The sequence below is a fragment of the Aquarana catesbeiana genome, linkage group LG02, assembly GCF_042186555.1.
Source record: "Aquarana catesbeiana isolate 2022-GZ linkage group LG02, ASM4218655v1, whole genome shotgun sequence".
NCBI classification, from domain to species: Eukaryota; Metazoa; Chordata; class Amphibia; order Anura; family Ranidae; genus Aquarana; species Aquarana catesbeiana.
In genome coordinates, this window is record NC_133325.1 from 611,664,554 (window position 1) to 611,690,140 (window position 25,587).

At 40.8% G+C, this 25,587-nt stretch overlaps 1 protein-coding gene across 8 annotated transcripts in view; it reads left to right on the forward strand.

Annotated features, from left to right (window-relative positions):
• PNPLA4 (patatin like domain 4, phospholipase and triacylglycerol lipase) overlaps positions 1-25,587 on the forward strand; it is a 150,039-nt gene that overhangs the window by 8,713 nt on the left and 115,739 nt on the right. For all 8 annotated transcript variants that reach the window (XM_073616364.1, XM_073616362.1, XM_073616361.1 and 5 more), the window contains exons 3-5: positions 1,154-1,339; positions 11,911-12,005; positions 12,220-12,355. In XM_073616364.1, the coding sequence (XP_073472465.1) occupies positions 1,160-1,339; positions 11,911-12,005; positions 12,220-12,355 (411 nt within the window). In that variant the 5' untranslated portion in view covers positions 1,154-1,159. The remainder of the gene's footprint in view (positions 1-1,153; positions 1,340-11,910; positions 12,006-12,219; positions 12,356-25,587) is intronic.

Genomic DNA, 25,587 nt, shown 5'->3' on the forward strand with positions numbered 1-25,587 from the left:
AATAAATAGTTGCCGAGCGCAGCGAGGCCGTGCCCGAAGCGTGGCGAGCGAAGCGAGCCCGCGAGGGGCCCTCTTACACAGCCATCGCTAACAGGTGCCCGAGCGCCGTGTACAGCTGATGGTCAGCTGATCAACTTCGGACATTTTCGGCATCTCCTGCTGCTCCGTACTGCGCAGGCGCTGCGCCTGCGCAGTAGGGGGCGGACACTATCTGATAGGAGGACACTATATGTCAGAACACCGGCACCGCCCCAGTGTGAAAGTAGCCTTATGTGTTTTGCACAAGATTTGCATGCATTTTGCTTCCTCAATCACCTGGGAAAAATGGACTTGTGACTCAAAACGACACTAATAAAAACACGTGTTTTTTTTTTTTTTTTTTTTTTTGTGCTATAATTGGCTATATTGGCTATAATGGAAGGTGCATTTTTATGAAAGCGCACTAAAGATGCAGCAAGCAGAACTTTTCAAAAGCGCAGCGCACAGCCCAAAAAACGCAGTGCACAGATGTGAACAGTATCACATCATTTAAAGGGGACTACTCTTCATGCACATTAGAAGCACTGAGCAGCTGTGTTCTAGCATGATAAAAACGTACAGTACAGGCATGAACGGGCCCTATTGAGATTATGCAATCAGACTGTAATGTGTGTAGTGAGCCTTTGGGTCTCCCGGGGCACTGTAGATGGAAACTGACATTAGAGGTTCCCACTGTTGCTTAGCAGGATCAGATGACAATTAATTACAAAAGTTATAGTTTGAGACTTAAAAAAAGAAAAAAAAAAAACTATTTCGACTTTCTTGTGTTCAACATGAAAGGGTCCCCTTTCTGCTTACCCCCATTCATCTCCGATCAATATCTGTAATATTTTGTTAAGCTGCACACTCAGGAGGACATGCAAATCTTTCCTATGATGTGCAGTTCTAAAGCTTTGCTTTGCTAATTACTTTTTGCTATTAAGGCTTCAAAGACGCTGCTAAATACTATACTTGTCCTAAAGAGGGTTAAGCAAGCTTTCCCAGAAAGCAATTTGCAAGTGAGCGGTTCGGAGTGACCCAGGGCAAATCCTGATCCACCTCATCCAGCATGCTTCTACGCAGTTATTAAATGTACTACACTCTGTGACTGTGGTGTTTTAATGTCATTTCATAGGACACGATGAACCATTTAAATCTGTCTTTTGCGGCCTGTGGATTTCTTGGGATTTACCACTTGGGGGCAGCATCTGCGCTTTTAAAACACGGTCAGAAAATGTTGAATACTGTCAGTATTTTCGCTGGAGCTTCTGCAGGATCCCTGGTTGCTGCAGTTCTACTGACCGCACCGCACAAAATCAAGGTATTTGCTAAACGCTGGAAACAGATTTGAATGCATTCTTATGAGATTAGTATGAATTTGAACTATTATCCCTTCAAACAAACATGTAATGTTTTTGCAGTAAGCATATATTTTGAGTTATTGCAGAGCTCACCTAAAGCAATTGTGTATAGCTTTCACATTGCAGTTACATCTATATTGTAGTCTCCCTTACCCCTAGCCCTCCTTGTCGGCCTTAAGCTAGCCATACACACTTTAATTTTCTTTCGTTCAGGAGAGAAATCCATCATTTTCCCAATTCACGTTAAGCAGCATGGATAGAGGAATATCAGCTGCCCGCTATTGTATGAATGCTGAATAGTGCTTACATCTGACTGGATGCAAGGGCTGTTCAGCCAGGAATTTTCAAACTGGATCCTTCAACAAAATATCGACTGGAGTATAGGGGTGGGCTAAGAGGGCAAGCAGGGCCACCCACAGCTTGAACTTTGACCATTTCAGCAGAAGTCATTATTTGGGGAGATTTATTAAACTGGTGCACACAGAATCTGGTGCAGCTGTGCATGGTGACCAATTGGCTTCAGAGGCGGCCCGTCCATTATCCACGGTCGTGACCCCCTCCACCTTCTGACGATGCAATGCTCTATCCATCGCCGCTGCCACCCCCCTATTCGTGCCTCCGGACCCTTTCAGGACGCCTGAATTACAGCGGCGGGGGTGTTTTTTTGAAGCACCTGACTGGAGCCAGAGGCTCTAATAGGCTTCAAAATAGGGTGAGCTCGTGGCGCAGAGCATTGCGCTATGAGCCCACCCAGATGTTACAACAGCGAATGAATATTCGCTGTTGCAACACTGATTTCTCCTCCCGGCCAATCTGGAAGCTGGTCTGATACCCGTCACCCAATTGGCTGAAAGGACAGGTGATCCTATTGGATGCCTAGGAGGAGGGGAGGAGATGCACTGCAGAAGCAAAGAAGAGAAGACATATGAGCCACTAACGGATGCCCCAATGTCAGCCGCAGTCTGATGTCTGCTGATGCCCCGATCCCTACCACTCCTTGATGTCTGCTGCTGCCCGATCCCGCCGCCTAGATGGGGTAAGTGGACCTACCTGCAGACAGTGAGCGGGGGGGTGGGTGGGGGGCTTTGAGGTGGTTGTTTGCTTTCCAATCATGTGGCCACCATGACAGCCAATCACAGCGGTCCCGGTAACCTAAACCCCGTAAAGGGCCAGGAGGTGCCAACTGCAGGGGGTTAAAGCTGATATAAATGGCACAAATCAACGCAGCTTTGTTACCCTTAATACATTATAAAATATGTGTTTTTAACACAAACAGTATAAGTACCCGATTGTGAACTGGCATCAGACTCTAAAGGCCCGTGCACATGATACAAAAATCGGAAGTAAAATTTTGTCCGACGAACGAGCTGCTGATTTTCGGATTGTTAGTATGGTGCTTTCGACAGTCGATTCCGGTTTTCTTCCAACAAAAGCTGGATATGCAGACTATAAAAATGTTTGTTGTACGTGTCATACTCAACGTCCAATTTTTGTTTAATCAGTACGGTTTTCATACAAAACAAAAACATAAGAGCAAGACTACACATGCTCAGAAACAAAAGAATACATATAAAACTAGTCAACACATTACGTGACTTCTGAAGTTGTATGCTGTCGTAGGAGAATTATCGCATGGTGAGTAACCTCTTCACTTTTGACATGAGACTAGCATGCCACAAAAAAACGGGCGAATGGTTGTCCGAAAATCTGATATCTTGGTATTTTTGGCTGGAGTTTCTGCTTTAAGTGCCTACACTTTTTTTTTTTTTTGCGTAAATGTGTTGATAAGCCAGTAGAGGTAGTATGAGTATATGAGCTAGAATAAGCTTTATGGCCTTATGCACACTGGACGTTTCTAACGCTGCTCTTAGGGGCATTCTGCCTCTAAATGCTCCTGCATGTTAGACTATATGTCCATGCATACATAGGTGTTTAGAGACAGGGAAAAAAATAAGAAAACGCTGCCGACGCGTCCAGAAGCAGTAGATTTTTGTATTAAAAAAAAAAAAAAGCTTGATGCATATAAACGCACGTTAATGCTCGGCACACTTAAGCGTTAATTTATTTTTCAGTAACCAGAATAAATGATTATTTTGGCCAATGAAATGAATTAACGCCTAAGAGCTTGATGCACCTAAACGTGTTACATGTGTTTACAAGCGTCAAGCTTTTTTTTTTTTTATTTCTTCTAAAACGCCACGGGGAAAGGCATCTAGGAAAGATAACCAAAGTGTCCATGTGCATGATGCCTTACAGCTGTTCTAATATATCAGCCACACTGGGAATTATCATTCAGTGAGTATAGCATGACTGTTGTACAGCACTGCAGAGCAGAAAGCAAAGGCTGCCTATGTAATGTCCAAATATTACCGCTCCCATATACAAATATATCATTAAAAAATGTACATAGAAACAAGTATTATTTTTTTTAAGATGACTACAGCCTGATAAGGTAATTTTCCATACAGCTGCTCTCCTCCAGTATAATCACATTTTATTTCAATTTAGTTAGACATTATTTAATCAGATCCAATCTCAAGATGACCATATGCAATAAAGTGCTTGCTAGAGAATGTTCTTGTTGTACTAAAGTGGTTTTGTGAAAACAGTAACTAATTCCTTTTGCCAAAATAAAGTCTAGTCTTATAAAATACAAGCGTGGCAAGCCAAATACTATTGTAACTGCTTCATTGTGTTTATTGTGTATTTGGTCAATCGGGTAAGAAAAACAGACCTTCAGAAATAGCATGTTTGACAAAAAAAAAAAAAAAAAAAAGACTAAAAATAAAATTCTACAGATTTACTTTACTAGTGACTTTCACCTGAGAAGGAACTTTCTAACAATACGTGTTTTATTTAAAATGTGATGTTTGCTGAGACCTTTATTTGAATTGTCTGGGTAGCCATGAAATAAAATATCATTGCAGGCAGAAAATAAGCCATTAAATGGGAGATTGTAGCAATTCCAAAGCAATTTTGCAATTGCTTCTCCCTTTAATGAGTGCAAACAGTTACATTGATTGTCCCCAGGCAGGCATTGGTGTCACAAGGAATTACAAATGTTGAAATTTTGATTTTTTTCTGTTAATATCTTCAGAGATGAATAGATTTTGTGTGCTGTTCAATGACTGCCTCTTGTTGCATGGCCGGATATTTACAAGTGGCGCTAAGGATTCAGGCAAAGGTTATGATAATCATACCTTGTGCGGGTTACATACCAAGCAAAAAAATGAGCACTTGAAGGTCTACAGAGATTCTCAGACTTGTTGAAAAATCCCTCGGGAAGATTGACGATGTTCAGGAAACGGAGCAAATATTTCATAGTGCAAGAAAGATTACACTTCTGTGAGAGCTGTCTTGATGTGTGGTCAATGTATGAAGCCGTAATACAAGGATTGTCTGATATGAGATATATATATATATATAATATATATATATAATTTGGTGATATGGGAACTCAGGATCACTTTTACCACTTGTAAAAGTGACCGTCTTTATTAGACGGTTTATTAGATTAGACAGTTTTATTAGATTAGTTCAGAAAAAAAAAATATCATTTTTACTTTAGCAAATAAACACAAAATAGTTCAGAACTCTGGTGCAACCGAAAGCAAGAGATTAGCTCACCACCATTATACCGGTCCTGAACTTGGGTTTGGTTTCCCATCTGCTTCAGGGGTCCCAAAGAGTTGGCTTTCACAGTTCAGCAACCTTGGTTCAGTCCCAAGTTAATCCACCCTGTTTACTGTGTGTCCTGCTCCCTCCCTCACAGACAGGTGCCAACTGTCTCCTCTTCCTTTTTTGGTTGCACTGGGTTAACCCCCTTTTAGGATTAAAGTCCCTGTAGTCAGGGTTTGGACATTCTTCCCTCCTAAACACTCTTCGAACCTCCAAAATTCTGGGTCCTTAATAAGACTTAGCGGTTCAGAGAGTACTGAAAATCAGTTTTCTCCTCTCCAACTGGACTACCCCGGAACCCCTCACCCTGTACTAACATTTAACTTTACTGGCCTGCGCAGAGTCCTGACCTCAACTCGAAAGAACACCTTTGGGATGGATTAGAGCGGAGACTGTAAGCCAGGCCTTCTCATCCAACATCCGTGCCTGACCTCACAAATGCACTTCTGGAAGAATGGTCAAACATTCCCATAGACACACTCCTAAACCTTGTGGACAGCCTTCTCAAAAGAGTTAAAGCTGTTATAGCTGCAAAGGGTGGGCCAATTTAATATTGAACCGTACGGACTAAGACTGGGATGCCATGCCATTAAAGTTCATGTGCGTGTAAAGGCAGGCATCCCAAAAATGTTGGTAATATAGTTTATGTTTAACCTTTTTAGGCCTTCCTTAGACTAATACATTGCAGTAATTTATGTTTTATCACAATGATAACAAAAGCTATCAGCGCAGTGTGTTGCAGCACCATTATTTTAGATTGGCATGCCAGTGCACAAGTACAGTAGATCCACTGTATATTTTTTTTTTTTCTGTTGCTATGCATTGGAAGTCCATTCTTTATAAAATGGCTTAAATTAGAACTAAAAGTAAACCTTTTTTTTTTTTTTTTTTTTTTTTTTTTGTAGATTGTACAGTGAAAGGTCAGAGCCACTGTCAGGTATTTTTTTTTTTCTATTTATTTGGTTGAACTAGATGGACTTGTGTCTTTTTTCAATCTGACTAACTATGTTTTAAAGCAGTAGTAAACACAGCTGGGACACTTGTCTGTAGGCAGGATTAATTTCTTTGACTAAAATGACTAAAATATTTTCGTCTACTAAATTAATACTATTTTAGTCGACTAAAATACGACTAAAACTAAAACAATTGAGATGACTAAAATACAACTAAAACTAAAATGGCATTTTAGACAAAAGACTAAAATGGAAGTAAAACTAAAATGCCATTTTAGTCAAAGGACTAAGACTAAAACTAAATTGAAATGTGACTTCAAAATTAACACTGGTCTGTAGTGCATGTTCATACCTCAATACCATAAATAATAACATATTAGATTTTTCACTCCAGCAGTATATAGTGAGTTTGGAAATTGTAGAGAAATGCTTAACTAGAGCATTACAATTTAACTACACCCATTAGATTTTAGTCAACCAAAATGTACTGGAGATTTAGTCTACTGAATACGACTAAAACTAAAACAATTGCAGAAGACTAAAATGAGACTAAAACTAAAATGCCATTTTAGTCCTAAGACTAAGACTAAAACTAAATCGAAATTTGCTGCCAAAATTAACACTGTCTGTAGGTACAAGGAATATTTCCTAAACGGACACGGTTTAGGGGATATTCTCTGTTTGTGCACTTTGAAGGACCTGGGTGCTCATGGCGTCCCTTCAGAGCTCTGAGCTCTGTTCCGTGGCCATGACTCCCGCATGCATGAGATTGACGTCATCGTGGCTCGGCCATTCAAATGACCAGAGCCCGTGAACCCGGAAGGAAGACCAGGTGAAGATGGAAGCCATGTCAGCAGTGACAATGTGCCACTGGAGTGCTTTGCTTTAAGGTAAGCATTTCAAAATGTGCTAGTATGCAATGCATACTAGCACATTATGATATTACTTTGCAGGAGGAATTTTACCCTCTCTAATGCTACCAGAACAGGGCTAGTTGGGAAATCATCCAATGAGGACACTTCTTGTGCCCACTATCTTAAAGGGGATATCCCTCACCTTGGAAATATACTGTATATATACAGTACTTCCTGCTGAGTCTACAGGACAGGAATTGAACGTGCATCTCCCTAATGAGACACAGATGGCAAAAAATATATATAAAAATAAAAGCTATTTTAACCCTCCCCTACTCTATCCAAAGTGAACAAATGGCTTTGGATATACTGTATTTGAATGCAATATAAAATAACTTGTATACAGTAGTGTATGTCAAAGGACTGGCATAGTATGAATGTGACCTTCATTTTATCTGCACTGTTGACCGTGTGATATGCAGACTATAAGGCCTCATGCACACTGGACGTTAAAATAATGTTATAAAAAACGTCAGTAGCTTTGCAGTGAGTTGTTCAACGATTTTGCAATAGCGTTTTTTAGCGTCTTTCCGCGTTAGTGTTTTAGCGTTTTTTTTAAGAAACTGTGGTTCTTTTTTTCAATGGATCAAAAACGTTAAATGCTGGTGAGCGATGTTTTTGAGCATTTATCAGCGTTAGAGTTTTTACAGCTGAAAAACATCTCTCAGAACCCAATAGTTTTTTTTTGTTTTTTTTTGTTTTTTTACTGCTCAAAAATGCCGCTGCCCAAAACTGCTGATAACAGCCTATGTGTGCATGGACACATAGGATAACATGATGGAGAGTTTAATGACTGTAGAAAAAAATGTCTACAGCCATAAACAGCTGCTGTAAAAACATCAAAAAAACATCCAGTGTGCATGAGGCCTAAGGATTTAGGAGGGGGCTTCACAAAAGGGCAGACATACGTGCTTTCACTATATTTTAGGAAACGTACAGCTTATGAAGTCTTACTTATAGTTATTAGTTATGAAGTCTTATTATATGTTTGAGATCTTAGCAAATATGTTCTAAGGGCCAGTTCACACCAGATGCAGTTCCCTCGCTTTTTTTCTGCACTAAAAATGCATGCACAAAGTGCATCTGGTGTGAACTGGCCCTAAGGCTGGCTTCACAGCTATGCAAATTGGATGCAGCTTTTCCCGCATCCAATTCGCATAGCAGGAGAATGTGACCGGCTCTCTATGGAGCCAGTTCACTTATCTCCACAGCAGGTCCAATGCGTTTTTTGCACGAAAAACGTTTGCCGTTTTTGGTCTGTTTCAGGTTCGAATTCAGCCCAAAATTCGGGCCTAAATCAGACCTGAAACGGTGAACCAGCACGCACCGGACCCCTGCTGCGTGACAGATGCGGTGATGGTGCGAACCCAGACTTAAACAGTTCAGTGTCTATTAAGTTAGACATTTTTATTGCTAAACAAGTCACCATGCAGTGTATTGAAAAACACATACTGTATTTATTTGCCTTATGATTGATCTTAAGGAAATTTTCAAACTGCATTTTCTGAACAGTTCCTCACCCCATCTCCCTCCCATTGTGCAGATATAACACACCTTCTCCCTTCTTTGCTGTATACTCACACAGTTTTGGCATTGAGTCCATCGGCGATGTGATGCAAGGTTTACCTGTGTCCAGTGCAACTGTGCACGTGCAGTAGAACCCAATAGACATCTATGAGGCTGATATGTCTCCTGGCCATATAAAAGGCTATAAGGTTCTACTGTGCATGTGTAGGAAGACCTGGACCCAGTATTTAGCTACAGTGCTGCTCATCAATTCTAGCTTCCAGTAATCCCTGCATACCAGCAATCAGCTCCCAGTACAGGAAGCACTTCATCCTTATCTTATCTGCAACTCTCTTCAGTAGCTGGTGTGACATGGAGGAGTCACAAATAAGTTATTAGTGACAGGAGAATTTCTGTGCTGGAAGTTGATTGCTGGTCTCCGCAAAGATCGCTGCAGAATAGAGGCTATCAGCAGCACTTGGAGTAATGTTGAGTCTTTGGGATGAGCCAAATTGGCAACAATATCTGGCACATGCACAATAGTAAAAGGAGGATAATAACACAGAGTGACAAGCAGCAGATCTGAGTTGCATCAGGCCATGACCTTCTAATTTCTAGCTCCATCAGCTCATATTACCCTCCTGTTCTTCCTAGCTTCTGATTTGGCTTAGGCGGGTACTCTAATCTCCAGCTTGGCAGCTTACATAACCAACCTTTTTTTTTGACCCCTGTTCTCAGGACTGCACCTGAAGTTACAGCTGACTGCTCCTTGTGGTGGTGACACTCGCCACTGCTCCTACAAACACATCCTTTCACCACCAATACGCCAGTACTCCACCTACCACTATTTTCCACTGTGCCTGCCCTCCCCTTCTCACCATCATGCCTGAAATATCCCCACCACTGCCCATTTATGCCACTCTTTTTCGCTCTTACCTTTGCAGCTGCCCCTATTCCTCCATCATACCTACACCCCAACCCTCACCACTGTTCCTTGACCCACATTCTCTCTTTGTTCCTACCACATTTCCTACATGGCCCCTCTTCACTCACAACTGCACCAACACCTGTCTATGCACTCTCTGTCACCGCATGGATTGCATGCCTCAGCTCTTGCTGCCATTGTACCAACGCGTACTTGTGTGCTCTTCACTATTGCCATGACGTGCCCTTCCCTTTTCAGCCTTTAATGAGTAAGCTCACTTTTGCTAGTAGTAGAGTAGAACTGCCTAGTCCTGCAACATGTTTTGAAGTAATCCTGTTGCCTGAAGTTGAACTACCCCAAGTGCCATACCCCCTACTTATCAGTATCATGCAGTTTATGTATGAAAAAAAAAAAAAAATTCCATCAAGTATTTCCTGTTATTCCTGGATGATTGGGATCCTTGTTGCTTTGCAGATGTCATGCCATTTTTAGACTTGTCATGCTGTAGGTCATTCCTTTTCATCCTTCACATTGCATGTGATGGTGTCACCATCAGGGTTACATTTATTATGTATCCCAACAGCCTCTCCATAGAAATAAAAGGAAAATAAGTAGAGATGCAGTGATGCATAACCGATGGCCCCTTTATAAGAATGAATGGTGATTCCCAGCTAAGAAATTCTGTAGGGATGGCTTGCAGCTTCTAGCAGGCCACACTGCTTAGATTAGGTAGTTGGGGGAGGGGGGGGGGTGGAGATTTACAGATAACTGTATTAAAATACAGTCATCCTTTAAATACTATTCTTTTGTAATGTGATGTACAAGGTGCAATTGAACAGTGCTATTGCCATTATATATACTGTATAGCTTTTAAAGATGAAATAATTTGCTGTTGTGTAGCAATGTGCTTTGGCTCAGCTATGTATGCTGTTGTGGTTTAACATAATTTGCTGAGCAAGGATCAAATAATGTAAGCGTGATAACACAAGCAGGTTGTGTGGATGGCACATGAGGTGTAAGTCATGTCTTGGTGAAGTTTCTATTGTGCAATAAAAGAAATACTTTCTACATTTACCATTGGTGTGCTGACAACTTTGAAGCCCATTCGATTCATTTTTGTACACTTTCAATGGATCAGGTCTATAATGGCATAATTTACAGAATATATCAATTTTTCAAGTTCTCACAGTAACAATCACATTTTATTAGTAACTAATCATTGAGACCCACATTTATTTATCACTGATCATTGCTGCAGATTTTACACTCTGCAAGTAAGGATTTAGTGCAAAATCTTCATTTGTACTTACTGACATTTGGCCTCTAACATGTAAACATCAAGTAAGCTTAAACAACATTAAGCTGTTTGCTTTGTACGTTCAAATAAGAACAAAAAAAAAATCTATGTTCAGATACAATGTTTCAGTCTATTTGTGAATCACTTTATGCAGTGCAAAACAAGTGAAGTGTTATACGTCACAAAAAAAAAAAAAAAATGCCTTTATAGAAAGAGCAATGTTAAATCCTGCGCAAAATGAACACAACCAAGGTTTAACCTAGGCTGGCCTTGCTGGCTTTTATACCAGTTATGGGCAAGTAATGTACTTTTTTCAGTGCTAATGTAGTATTGAAGTGGTATTTCATTGTCTATACACTATGCTTTTTTTTTCAATCAATAAACCATTTTCAAATATTAAATGAACAGCAGACCATTATAGGTGCTCATGGGTTATATCTTTGAAGGAGCACATACATTAGCTGTTATCTTGTGTGTGTATATAACCCCCTTTTAGCAGATATTTATATAGTTAGGCTTGGGTTTGTAAACCATTTCGCAGTCAGAGAATGAAAGCTTGTGTACTGTGCTAGTTCACTAAAGAAAAAAAAACAAAAAAAACACCTCATTACAAACAAAGCTCATCACCTTCAAGAAAAACATAAATCCATTATGGTCTTCTGGTCGTTTTTTTTTTTTTTTGTTTTATTTTTTGCACTACCCATGGTCTTGAAAAAAAGGGTGTACTGGATGCAGGCTTACTGTCTCTGTATACTATTCCAAAGATCTAAGAAGAACAAAAAAAGAGCAATATACCAGTCTGAAACAAAACAAGGGGGCTAGTAAAACACATTTGAAATGGCTAAGTAGATCCAGAAGTATAGGAACCTTTTTCCACTTCCTGTCCTGGTAACTGGAGAAGATCTACAAACGGGAACAATGATGGCAGTAAAAAATTCACAGTATAACCCTTTCTTGCTCTGCTTAAAAATGTTTTATTACTTCCCATGCCCCCTACATAGAGATTTTTCTTACTTCCTGCCCTGGTGACTATGCAAGAGGTAAGGAGAAACCTCCCCAGTAGCTACAGAAAGTGCAACGAAACCTGACATGTCTGTATTCTGTTCAACACTAAAATAAATAATTAAAAATTGTCCCAATCTCTACTTTAAATCACTCAAGATGAAGGTTTTTTTTTTTTATGTATTATCTGCATGTAACTGTTTAAATCAAATCCTAAAATTCTATGAATTCCAATTATGTGTTATTCTGGTTTTAGGAAAGTAAGGATTTCATTTACCAGTTTTCTGAAGATGTTAGAAAACAAACATTTGGAGCACTTACACCAAGATACGATTTTCTAAAATACTTAAGGTATTTATGACAACTACTTATTTTTTAGAGTGTTTACTCTAAGACTAAGGTTTAGCTTTTATGACTATATAAACACTAATCTGTGTCTTATGTACAGTGATACAAATTCATGTGACTTTCCTCCTAAACATACAGGAATGCAGAATGTGTGTTAATTATTTATTGCATGCTGAATAATTAAATATGAGTAATGTTTATTATTTCTTTGCCACAGGGAAGGCATAGAAACGATTCTCCCCGCTAATGCTCATGATGCAGCTCAGAACCGTCTCTACATATCAGTCACTAACACCAAAAGCTGGGAAAATTCCCTGGTTTCAAATTTTGCCTCTAGAGAAGAGCTTGTTAAGGTAAAAATTGTGCTGTCATTGACTGCAGCAAATGCAGACATATTGTGGTGCACCTTTTTTTGACTCTTCATACTGTGAAAGGTTTATTGAATTAATTTTGCATGCCAATCTGATCAATGCCTTCTACCTCCAGTATGTTTACCTGTGGATGCATTGCTGTAAATACAGGCCCAAATGTGTCAGAGTATTGAGGTGAATGTTTCTATTTTATGTTTCCAGACAGACAGTTAGAACTTCCCTGCACCTTAAGTTTTTTGTTTTTTTTCCAGCTCCCTGCAACCTAACTTCTAACCCTCAGGGTCCCAGAAGAAAGTAGTAGTCACCTGCCTAGGTGCTTACTCCAGTAAAAGAATTTTTTTTTCTTTTGTCCTATGCTAAATTGTTTTTTTTTTTTTTTTTTTTTTTTTTTTTTTTTTTTTTTTATGCTTACTTTGTTTGTGCTATTCATTTTCAGTTCTCTTTTAAAGCTGGCCATATATGTGTAGTTTTTCTTCTGTTTTTTTTTCATCTGGCTGAAAAATACAAAAAATCTCTATCCACACAACTGAGGTTGACATTGTATTGTGACTTGGAACTTGTCCCCTTGACAAAGCTCAATCAAACAACTGATGTCTGCCAAGCAGGGGCAGCCACACACTGACCAAAATTTGTCCAGTCCCTGCTGAATTGAGTGAATTTCCATATGTCTATGGCCAGTTTTAGTTTTTTTTTTTCCTCTAAGGTGGATAGACCTTGTTGAGAGGAATTTCAAATGCGGCATCAATCACATCTAATGGGGGCTGTGGCGGTTATGGAATTTTAGAGGGGATGTAATAGCAGTGACCCTTAGCTATCATCAGACCCTGGCTCCTGAAGCATGTACTCAGCCTCCAACATTTCATATAGCATTTTCCCAGTATCTGTCTCATGTAGCATGTCTGCTGTCCCTGACCATTTGTTGTGTAGTATATGCAGTGTCTGTATTCTGTAGCATGCCTGTAGTTTTGGAACATCTTCTATAGGTATGCCTACTGTCTTGGACCATCTTCTGTAGCATGCTTCAGTCTCAGACTGTCTTCTGCAGCATGCCTGCAGTCTCAATCCATCTTCTGCAGGTATCCCCGCTGTTGTGGGACATCTTCTATAGCATACTTGCAGTATCAGAAGAGCTTCTGCAGCATACATGCTGTTTTGGGCAATCTTATGTAGCACGTCTGCTGTTTTGGACCATCTTTTGTAGAATGCCTGCAGTGTCAAACCATCTTCTGTAGCATGGCTGCAGTATCGGACCATCTTCTAGTGTGCCTGTAGTCTCAGGCCATCTTCTGTTGCAAGTTCACTGTTTGATAGTTTCCTGCAACATTGTGTACACTGAATATTATGTGCAGTCCTTTTTATAGGCCCCCTATATCAAGTAATTACACCAGCACTGCTTCAGTTACTCTGCTAAGACAGAAAACTTCAAAACAATAGGGAGAGGAAAAGTTCTAAGGGCTGTATTCTAAATTGGTTGTTAAAAAGACTCTCAAATGGGTAAAGTGACAAAGTCTCTTTAAGGCACATCCCCTGACCCAATTTTTTTACCTTTTCTGCTCACCCTGCCACTTCATTCCTCTATAGTCCTAACCACATGTAAGCGCCATGACAGGATGACAATGCCCTTCAAGTGACAATGTTATGTTCGGCCTATTGTGACTGACAGAATCTCTTTAAGTGTAGGTTTGTACCATTAGAGGGCAACTTATCTACAGAGAACATTGCAGTTCAGTTGGAAAATGGGTATTTATATACATTATATTAATCCTGTCAAAAATGTAGGCATTTCAGACTGTTGCTCAGATGAAAAATGTTATTGTGTCCAGTGAAAATAACAGGTCATGTAGATTTAGAACTACAGGTGCCTAAAATGATATGCAAATCTCAACTTCTTTATATAAAAATTGGAACTCATCCCCACCCATCCCAAACCCCATAAATTATCAGTGAGACCACAAATCACATTAAAGAGCCAATAGAAAGACTTGGTGGGAGAGGACAGAGCCAGGCCTGATTTTACAGGAAGTTTCAACATTTTCTTTTTTTTAGTATCTAGTTTTCTAGCATTTTCTAGTATCTCTATCTTTTTTTTTTTTTTTTTTCCAAAACGTCTTTCAGGACAGCACCCGAGAGATCATGGCTCCTCCTCCCACAGGAAACACCTCATCAATTAAGTCTTTAAATTGGAATCCTCCACGTTGCCTCATCAGTTTTTTGTGTTTCCTCCAGCTGGAGGAACACCTCTGGTGGGAGCCATGATCTCTCAGGTTTATCCTGGGAGACACAGGTTCTCACCTGTTAGGTCTTTTTTAGGCCAGGAGAGTGAGCCTCCCACTTGCCTCTTATATGGACGGTCCCGTGGGCTCCCTCTCCCTCTTCCGTGCTCGGGGAGAGCCTGTACGTCCGGGGGGCTGCCTCAAAAGTTTTTTGGCCTGACAGGTGGCCGTCCTCTGTTCCCTTCTATATGGAGGGACGAGCGGTGGTGGCCGCCATGTTGCTGGTGGCAGAAGAGCGCTTCAGCCACGTCCAGGCAGCACTTCCGGGTCGGCGCGTGCGTCATTTCTGGCGCAAAGCGCAGTGGGAGAGGGCAGGGTCACCTGGCGCCTTATTTCCGGTTCCAGGTCAGCGCAGCGGCGTTTTCGAATCTGGAACCGGTCGTTTTACCACGCACCGCAGACAGCTATGGATAGCGATGCAGCGGATAAGGGGGCAAGCCAAGGCGCCAGCAAGGCTAAGGTAAGGGACTGTGTCCTCTATTACCCTGGGCCGTTTTCTCCTGTGGGGGGGTTACTCACCCTTACCACCCCCCCCCCCTCTCTCAGAAGGTATGTTGCAGTGGCTAGATTTAGTATATCTGCCCTACAACAGGGGATTAGGTGGTGGTGGCTTGCTTGGGCACATGGAAAATGAGATGTTTCTTCCTTAGTGCACCTGGGTGTATTATTTGCGCTGTATTACAGCCTTTTAAGCGTGGTTCCATGTCTCTTTTCTGTTTGTCCAGGCCAAAGGTTCTGCCCAACCAGTCAAGAAAAGGTGCCCTGTCTGCAAAGAAAAATTAGGCGATGCTTGGACCAAAACGCTTTGTGCAGAGTGCATTACAAATTTGGTCAGAGAGGAGACTCCATCCGTTTGTGGCGACTTAGTGTCAACAATAAAGGATGAGCTCCGGGCCACCTTTCAAGCTTTTAGGTCAAACCTAAGAGAGGAGCCAGGTCCCTCTAGGGATCCTCTGGTTCCGCAGCCATCTTCAGAACCCCAGAGTGGTTCTCAAATAATTTTTGGGGGTCCGATATCCCAGGACGTTTCTCAAGGGTCCGTTTCCCTCGCTCCAGATGATACAGATTCTGAGGAGGAGGAAAATGAATCAGATACCGCTTCTAAATACAAATTGTCACTAGAAGAGGTGGGAGGACTCCTGAAGGTAATCCATGCCACTTTGGGGATAGAAGAGGAAAAGAAGGAACTCTCCCTGCATGACCGCATGTATGCTGGTTTAGGAGATTCAAAAGGCCGTTCTTTTCCAGTCCATTCAGTTATCACTGATATGATTAAAAAAGAGTGGCTGGAACCTGAGAAAAAGCCTTTCTTTTCCCGGGCTCATAAGAAGAGATTTCCATTTGAAGAAAATCCAGATTCTATATGGAATAAGGTTCCAAAATTGGACTCTGCCTTTTCTCAGGTCTCTAAGTCTACGGACCTAGCCTTTGAGGATATGGGCACTCTGAAGGAGCCCATGGACAAAAGGATGGACCTGCTTCTTAAAAAAACCTGGCAATCAGTAATGCATAATCTGAAACCAGCAATGACAACAACCTGTGTTGCAAGGAACTTAGATCACTGGGTTAACCAGTTGAAAGCCCATGTCATAGCAGATTCCTCAAAACAGGAGATTCTGGACTCTTTTTCAACCCTGTCAGCAGCAATATCATATATTGCGGATGCGTCTGCGGAATCTATCCGCATGTCAGCAAGGTCAGCAGCTTTAACAAATTCTGCCAGAAGGGCCTTATGGCTGAAGACGTGGCCAGGGGATGCTGCATCTAAAAATAGACTGTGTGGTATTCCGTTTGCAGGCGATCTGCTATTCGGTTCAGAGCTAGAGTCCATTCTTGACCGCACGGCAGATAAGAAAAAGTGGTTTCCGGTTAAGAAGAAACAGGTGCAAACCCGTAAGCGTTTCTTTCGGCCCCAAAAAGGTCAGCAGGAAGGAAAAACGCAGGGCAAGAGGAAGTCATGGTCTTCTCAGAAGCCCAAAGGTAGGGGTGGAGTGCTCTTCAATCCTCCTGCGGCCTCCGCAAAACCACAATGACTCTGTAAAGGTCGGGGGAAAACTACAGGAGTTTCTTCCTCAGTGGAGAGCCATTTCCTCAAATCAATTCGTTGTAAAGATGCTCTCCCAGGGGTATGTGATAGAATTTACGGAAGAACCTCCAAGAAGATTCCTGGTGACAAACGTCCCAAGAGACGCAGTCAAGGCTCTCGCCATGAAGTCCCTAATTCAGGAACTGAAAAATCAGAGAGTCATTGTTCCGGTCCCAGCGGGGGAGTTCTTCCAGGGGTTCTACTCACATGTCTTTCTGGTTCAGAAACCTTCAGGAAAGTTCCGTCTTATCCTGAATCTCAAAATGCTGAACAAATCAGTAGAATACAGAAGGTTTCGGATGGATTCAATATTTTCAGTAAGAAACCTCCTGTATCAAGGGTGCTATATGGCATCAATAGATTTACAAGATGCCTACCTCCACATTCCTATTGCCGCCAGGTCGCAGAAATATCTGAGGTTAGCACTGTAAGAAGGGAAGAAGGTGGTACATCTGCAATTCAGAGCACTCCCGTTTGGTCTGTCATCATCCCCAAGGGTCTTCACGAAAATAATGGCCGAAGCTCTGGCGCCTCTGCGTCTAGAGGGGATCTCAGTTATTCCGTATCTGGACGACCTGCTGTTTTTTGCTCAGACCAGAGAAGGTCTTCAAGAAAACTTGCTCAGAGCCCGTGTTCATCTAGAATCCATGGGGTGGATTTTAAACCTTCAAAAATCAAATCTGATTCCCTCACAGGAAGTGTTATTCCTGGGTTTCCGTATCAACTCTTTAGAACAAAAAATTTTTCTTCCAGAGGAAAAACAGGAAAAGTTGGTACAAGTGGTGTCATTACTACAGTCCAATCAAGTTCTGTCCATCAGGAAAGTTATGTCAGCATTGGGAACCCTGACCTCTTCCATTCCGGCCATCCAGTGGGCAAAGCTCCATTTCAGACCTCTGCAAAGTTTCCTGTTAAAAACCTGGAATCACCAGCAGGATTCACTAGATTCATTAGTGAAGATCCCTACTTCAGTAAAAAGAAGTCTGTGGTGGTGGAAGAACCAGACAAGGTACTCAGAGGGGCTGTTATGGTCCTTCCCAACTCAGGTGAGGTTGACAACAGATGCCAGTTCCTGGGGTTGGGGGGCTCATATGAGCGGCCGGTGGGCCCAGGGCTCGTGGGACACAAGAGATGCCCTAAGGTCCTCAAATTGGAGGGAACTAAAAGCTATAGAAATGGCCTTACTGACCTTTGCGAAAGAAGTCCAGGGGCAACATACTCAGATCCTGTCAGACAACGCCACGGCGGTGGCTTACATAAACAGACAGGGGGGAACCAGAAGCAAAGTTCTGCAGAGCTTGGCAAAAGGCATTCTGAGTTGGGCAGAGCTCCATACTCTATCCTTATCCGCGGTCCATTTAAAAGGGACCTTAAACAGAGTAGCGGACTTCCTAAGCAGGAACCAGATTTTAGAGGCAGAGTGGCAATTGAATCCAGAAGTCTTCCAGTTAATAGTGCAGAAATGGGGGCGCCCAAGAGTGGATCTCTTTGCCACCCAGGAAAACTCGCAAATGTCTCGCTTCTTCTCCCTGAACAGGAACAAGGCATCACTGGGAGTGGATGCTCTGGCACAAGATTGGAAGTTTCACCTCTGTTACGCATTCCCTCCGTTTCAGCTTATCCCTCGGGTCATAGCAAAAATCAGGAAGGAGGAGACAACAGTGATCCTCATCACTCCTTTCTGGCCAAAAAGGCCTTGGTTTTCATCCCTTCTTCAGATGCAACAAGAACCTTATTGGCACCTTCCGTTAAGAAAAGACCTTCTGTTACAAGGTCCTCTGTTTCACCAGGAAGTAGCAAAACTAAAGCTCACGGCCTGGCTACTGAGGAGCAGCTCTTGAAGAGGAAAGGTTTCTCGGATAGGTTGGTAGCTACCCTCCTATCCAGTAGAAAGAAGGTTACAAGAGCAATCTATTCCAAAGTCTGGAAAACCTTCAACTCCTGGTGCACAGCATCTGACAGATCTCCAAAACAAATTTCTTCTGTGCTTGAGTTTCTGCAAGAAGGGGCGGACAAGGGCTTAGCGGTCAGCACCCTCAAAGTTCAAGTTGCTGCACTGGGGGTATTCCTGGAAAAATCCATTTCATCAGAACCCCTAGTAATAAGATTCTTCAAAGCTCTTACCCAGTCTAGACCAGTGGTAATCAAAAGCTGTCCAGCATGGAACTTATCGGTTGTTCTACAGGCCCTGACCAAGGAACCTTTTGAACCCATTAATTTAGCCTCCCTGAAATTGATTACTTTGAAAACAGTGTTTTTAGTGGCTGTTACAACAGCTCGAAGAGTCAGTGAGCTGCAAGCCTTATCAATCAGGGAACCTTTCTTTTCCATTTTTTCAGACCGAATTGTTCTGAAGACGGATCCTAATTTTTTGCCGAAGGTCGCTTCGATCCAGAATCGAACTCAGGAAATAATACTTCCTACCTTTTGTTCTAATCCATCGGGTAAGAAGGAAGAAGAATTCCATACCCTGGATGTTAAAAGAGCAGTCTTAAGTTACTTGGAAAACACTAAAGACTTTAGATGTTCAGATGCTCTGTTTGTTTTATTTTCCGGTAATAAAAAAGGAAGACAAGCTTCTAGAGGAACCATTGCCAGATGGTTGAGAATGGCTATCTCAGAAGCCTATTCCCTTACAGGTCTGGAGAGTCCATTAAATGTTCGGGCTCATTCTACAAGAGCTTCCGCGGTGAGTTGGGCAGAAAAAGCTGGCGCCACCCCCGAACAAATCTGTAAGGCAGCTACTTGGACAAGTCTGACAACCTTTGCCCGTCATTATAGGTTAGACCTCATGACGGCTGGGGACCAGGCTTTTGGAAGGAAAGTCTTACAGGCTGTTGTCCCACCCTAAATGGAGTAAGTCTCGATTATCCTCTCGGGTGCTGTCCTGAAAGACGTTTTGGAAAATTGCAAGTTAGACTTACCGGTAACTTGTTTTCCAATAGGCTTTCAGGACAGCAGTAACCCGCCACTTGTGTATGCTAATGCTGTAATACTATGATATAACTGTCGCTTATGTGTTGCAGCTGGGGCTGGAGTTCTCTACAAACAACTGATGAGGCAACGTGGAGGATTCCAATTTAAAGACTTAATTGATGAGGTGTTTCCTGTGGGAGGAGGAGCCATGATCTCTCGGGTGCTGTCCTGAAAGCCTATTGGAAAACAAGTTACCGGTAAGTCTAACTTGCAATTTTTTTTTAATTATAACTTACTGCTTCATGTGCATTTTTTTTTAATCTCAGGCCCAGTTTAAGTTTTCACAGGTTTCTGCTATATTCGAGTATAACTCCAGCAATTTTTTTCTTAGATACCGTGGGAACAGTGTTTTGCTTTGTCTTTTTTAAGGTCACTTTGCAGTAATGCAAGGAAGTATAAAAAAAGTGTAGCCTATTAATGTGCTTTACTAAACAAAAATGCTGTACCTACAAATTATGTCCACTTTAAGGAAACCATTCACAACCTACAGAGTATCACAAACTATGTATTCAATATGCAAATGCAGAAGCTATCTATCCTTTCTAGAAAATGAGCATGGAACAATGTATGCAATAGGAAATACACTGAACGTTACTTGACTCGAGTTGTAAATTTAGTGTCATCCCCAGGTAAAGTTAATTATTTCTGTCTTCCTAGTAATATGGAGTCTTCCTTCTGTCCAGCATCTTTTTCAGACTCCTTGATTCTCAGAGTCCTCCAGAAACAATTTCTTTTCATCTTCAGCACATGGCTGAGTTCAAGTCCTTTGTCCCCTCCCGTACTTCCTGCTAACATAACTTCCTGTTGCATGAGTTCAATGAACCAGTCAAATTAGTACATTATCATACGAGTAAAGGAAGCCCGGTTTCTAGAAACAATGCATTGTAACTAAAATGCATTATTCTATATCTTTATGCTGAAAAAAAATCACTAAAATAGCCTCAGTGAAACAAACACTTAATGAAATATCTCAGCTTTATATTTCCGCATGTATTCCCACTTCCACTTTCTAAGGACATAACAATATGTAAGTGGAAATATCTCCAAAATAAGAAGAATGAGCACCTCTCATAGTAGTCATCGGAACCTGTATCCCCATTAACCACTTGAAGACCAGGCCTTTTCTGGAACTTTTTCTTTAAAAGTTTAAATCCGTATTTGTTTGGTACAAAATTACTTAGAACCCCCAAACATTATAAATATTTTTTTTTTTTTTTAGCAGAGAATAAAATGGCGATCATTGCACTATTTGATGTTACACAGATTTTGCGCAGCGGTCTTTCAAGCGCAATTTTTTTGGAAAAAAATACACTTCAATGAGTTAAAAAACAAACATACCCCAATTTATTTGTATAATGTGAAGGATGATGTTACACTGCGTAAATATACCTAACATGTCATGCTTTAAAATTGCGCACACTCGTGGAATGGCGGCAAACTACAGTACTTCAAAATCTCCATAGGCGACACTTTAAACATTTTTACATGTTACCTGTTGAGAATTACGGAGGAGGTCTTATGCTAGAAATATTGCTCTCGCTCTAACATCCGCAGCGATACCTTATATGTGTGATATGAACACTGTTTACATATGCTTGCATGACCTACATATGTGTTCACTTCTGTGTGTGAGCACAGAGGGATGAGGTGCTTTACATTTTTTTTTTTTTTTTACACTGAATGTAAACATCCCTTGTAATATAAATAAGGATGCCAGGTCCTCTTTATTGAGTGATCTGAGGTCAGAAAGACCCCAAATCTCTCATTTACCATTTAAAAGCAAAATATTTTTTTTTTTTTTCTAATTTTGCTTTTAAAAAAAAAAAAATTACTATGGCCTCGGAAACGGAAGTGATGACAGACATTGCTCCAGTCCTCCAAGGGCATAGAGACCAGTAGTGTCCATCTTACTTGGCTCCATGCCCAGCTAACTGACGCATGGGATTGCTCCTGGGCTTCACCGATCCGTTAGGTAAGCCCGGGTTTGACCGCTTCTGAAAGTGATCCCGTGATATATCCGCCCAGGGGACCACTTTTATCTTACAGAGGATTGGCCATAGTAAAAAACAATACTGGGGCTATGGCAGCTAGTTGCTGCCATAACACTGGCCTTTAACATCAAAGTAATGACGTATTTTTACTGTGGGCCGGTTATGGTCCAAGGGCAACTGAACAATTTTGGATTCCTCCTCACTTTTTTTTTTTTCTCCTGATAGCAGCGCCTTCCAGGACAAATAGTAAAGTTGGATCTCCCCAACAGGGACAGGGTATAATGCAAACCTAGCATGTTTTCTAACCTTTCCCCGCTCTAATAAAAAAGAAAAAAAAAATGTTTTGAAGGGAGTTATATTTTAATTTAAACTTTCAGTACAGTGCGCAGTATCACCTGTAAATATGTCTTTAAAATATGTGCATTGTGTGTATGTAGTATGTTTGTAGTCCAAATTTGAAATACTGTAACATATGGTACTACCTTGGTACTACTTTGAAATCATTAAATATATAACCTATAGTTAATACAGGCATTAATAAGTTCCATAGAAAGTCTTTTTAAAAGGTGACTTTGTGGAAACTTAACTATAAACCTTTTTGTATAGTCTAAATTATTCCTTTGCCAGTTGCGTTTTAGAACCTTTTCATAAGCAGCAAACGATCATTTCTACAGTAGAGTGCGTTTTTGTAATTTTCAGTGTAATGGGAATAAGTAGTAGGCAATAGGGTTCAGCAGCTGCACTCATAAAAGATATGCAGTCTTGCTCTTAACTATGTGTTATGTACAGTATGCTTTCAGTAATTTATTCTTACTTGGACTTTTTAATGTCTCCCTAATTGGAAATCTTGGAAAAGGCACTCCTTTTTTCATCCACATTGAACTTACCATTGTAATTGTTTAAATCTTATTTTTCTATATAAAAGCTCACCGTTCATTGTCCAAAATACCCGATTTCCTTTTATATGTTGCTATGACAGGTATAAAGAAAAGTTAACTATTGTCCTGTTTCTTCTTTGCTCCTATTTCCTTTAATATATGTTCTCATGGGAGTATTTTGACTTAGATGACTACAATGCACAAAGCTCAAGTTTACCAATCCAACTGGCTTTACCTTTTGATAGAGACTTTGGGATTAATTTACTAAAGGCAAATCCACTCTGCATTACAAGTGCATTTGAAAGTGCAGTCGCTGTAGATCTGAGGGGAAGATCTGAAATGAGGGGAAGCTCTGCTGATTTTATCATCCAATCATGTACAAGCAAAAATGCTGTTTTTTTATTTACTTGGCATGTCCCCCTCAGATCTACAGCGACTGCACTTCCAAGTGCACTTCCAGTGCACTTGTAGTGCAAAGTGGATTTGCCTTTAGTAAATGACCCCCCAGTGTCAGGTTAGATAGCCAGAAATGAGTGGCTGAGGCTCAGTTCACACCTAAACCGGCCACGGATCGCACAGCAACGCTGTTCGTCCCTGTTCTCCATTTTAGGGACGAATCAGGGCAGAATCTTTGCCTGAATTTGGCACTGAAACGGAGCCAAAGACGCACAGCATTTCTGTGCAGTGCACTCCGCAGCCGCAATGGAGATATGTGAACCGGCTCCATAGGGAGCCAGTCACATTCTCCTGCTATGCGAATTAGATGTGGAGAAACCCGCATCTAATTTGCATAGGTGTGAACCTGGCCTTAGGGTTGATGTGAGGGTAGGTTTATCACACACATCGTTTTTAGAAAAAAATACACTAAAGTTAATTTTAGTGCACACAAACAAACTACATTACTCAAGTTTTGGAAAAAATATAAAAGATGAGGCTGCGTAAAGTAAACAGATACCCATCATGCCAAGTCTTTAAATTGAACATGGCCATGAAACAGTAACAGACTTCGATACTCAAAATTGTCCATTGGTGATGCTTTAACCACTTTAAAAAAATTTGGCAGCTGAATGACCAGTCCATTTTTTGCGATTCGGCACTGCATCGCTTGATGTGACGCTGCACCCAAACAAAATTGACGCCCTTTTTTTTTCCCACAAATAGAGCTTTCTTTTGGTGGTATTTGATCGCCTCTGCGGTTTTTATTTTTTGTGCTATAAACAAAAAGAGTGACAATTTTGAAAAAAACACAATATTTTGTACTTTTTGCTATAATAAATATCCCCTTTTTTCTTTTTTTTTTTTTTTTTTTTTTTTTTTTAAAAAAGCTATTTTTTTCTCAGTTTAGGCCAATATGTATTCTTCACAATAAGCGTATAAAAATCACAATAAGCGTATATTGATTGGTTTGCGCAAAAGTTATAGCGTCTACAAAATAGGGGATAGATTTATAGCATTTTTATTATTATTTTCTTTTACTAGTAATTGGGGCGATCTGTGAGATATATATATATTTTTTTTTTTTCTTATGGTGACTGCGACATTATGGCGAACACATCTGACAATTTTGACACACTTTTGGAACCATTGGCATTTATACAGTGATCAGTGCTATAAAAATGCGTTGATTACTGTAAAAATGTCACTGGCAGTGAAGGGGTTAACACTAGGGGGCAATCAAGGGGTTAACTGTGTTCCCTGGGAGGTGATTCTAAATGAAGGGGGAGGGGACTGACTAGGGGAAGTGACGGATCGTGGTTTCTAGCTAATAGGAACACATGATCTGTCATTCCTCTTAAAACAACAGGGAAGTGTGTGTTTACACACACTTGTGCTTGTTCTGTGTCTCCTGCTCACGATTGCGCATGGCCGGCTGTCATCGCGACCTTCGGCCACGAGCATTGGCACACCCGCTGTGCAGCAGGCACACGCCTGCTATCCCGATCTGCCGCAATAAAATGAAGGTGGCTGGTCGGCAAGTGGTTAAAAGCCTTTACAGGTCATCAGTTTATAGATAACCTTGAATGAAGGCCCTGGAATTATTTCTCTTACTCTTGCATTTGTGGCAATATTAACATGTGTAGCGCAATTGTCATTTTGATATATAACCACACCTGACATGTGCATTTATGTGTTCTTGGGGGCAAGGGGCTTTATTATTATATATATATATATATATATATATATATATATATATATATATATATATATATATATATATATATATATATATATATATATATATATAATTTGTTACTTTAATTGTATCTTTTTTTTCCACTTATAAGCCCCCTAAGTGGGCATGAGTGGAGCATTTTCACACATAGGGCAGCCCATCCGCCTGAATGTGCTGCCCTACATGCAACAATCGCCCCTAAGAAGCTTCAGAACTTTTTTTTACTTTTTTTCTTTTAGAGTGGAGCTTGGTGTTTTTTACTGCGATTTTTTTTTTTTTTTTTTTTTTTTTTTTTTTTTTTTTTTTTTTTTTTTTAGTGCAGTGCATTTCTGAAATGCAAGGAAACACACAGATGTGAATGGAGCCTCATTGTTCTTGTGTTACCTCACCAATTTCACTTTCAGGCCCCATTCACACCAAGCATAGTGGGAAAGATTGTTTTGTGGTTTGTTTTTCCTGTGACACGCATAGGGCAGCCTGTTGATTTCAATGGGCTGTGCTATATGTGGCTTATGGGACATTTTGGCATTTTGTGGGTTGCATGTTTTTTACTGTGCGTTTTGGAGCATTTGCCACTCGTTTTTTCACATGGCAAAATGTGTGTTTGCTTCTGTATTTGGTGTGCCGTTAACAATTAATGGCACTGAAAGCGCAACTAGTAATTTTAGGTCTTTAAAGGTGGCTATACACTATACAATCTGATTGTACAGTCTTTTAGATTTACCAAATTTATATAATAAGAGGAAACCCCTATCTAGCCAATCACTCTGTATTCAATCAGGCAGGCCCTTGCACTACATAGTTGATGGTAGATCTAAAGGATATTGTACAAACAGA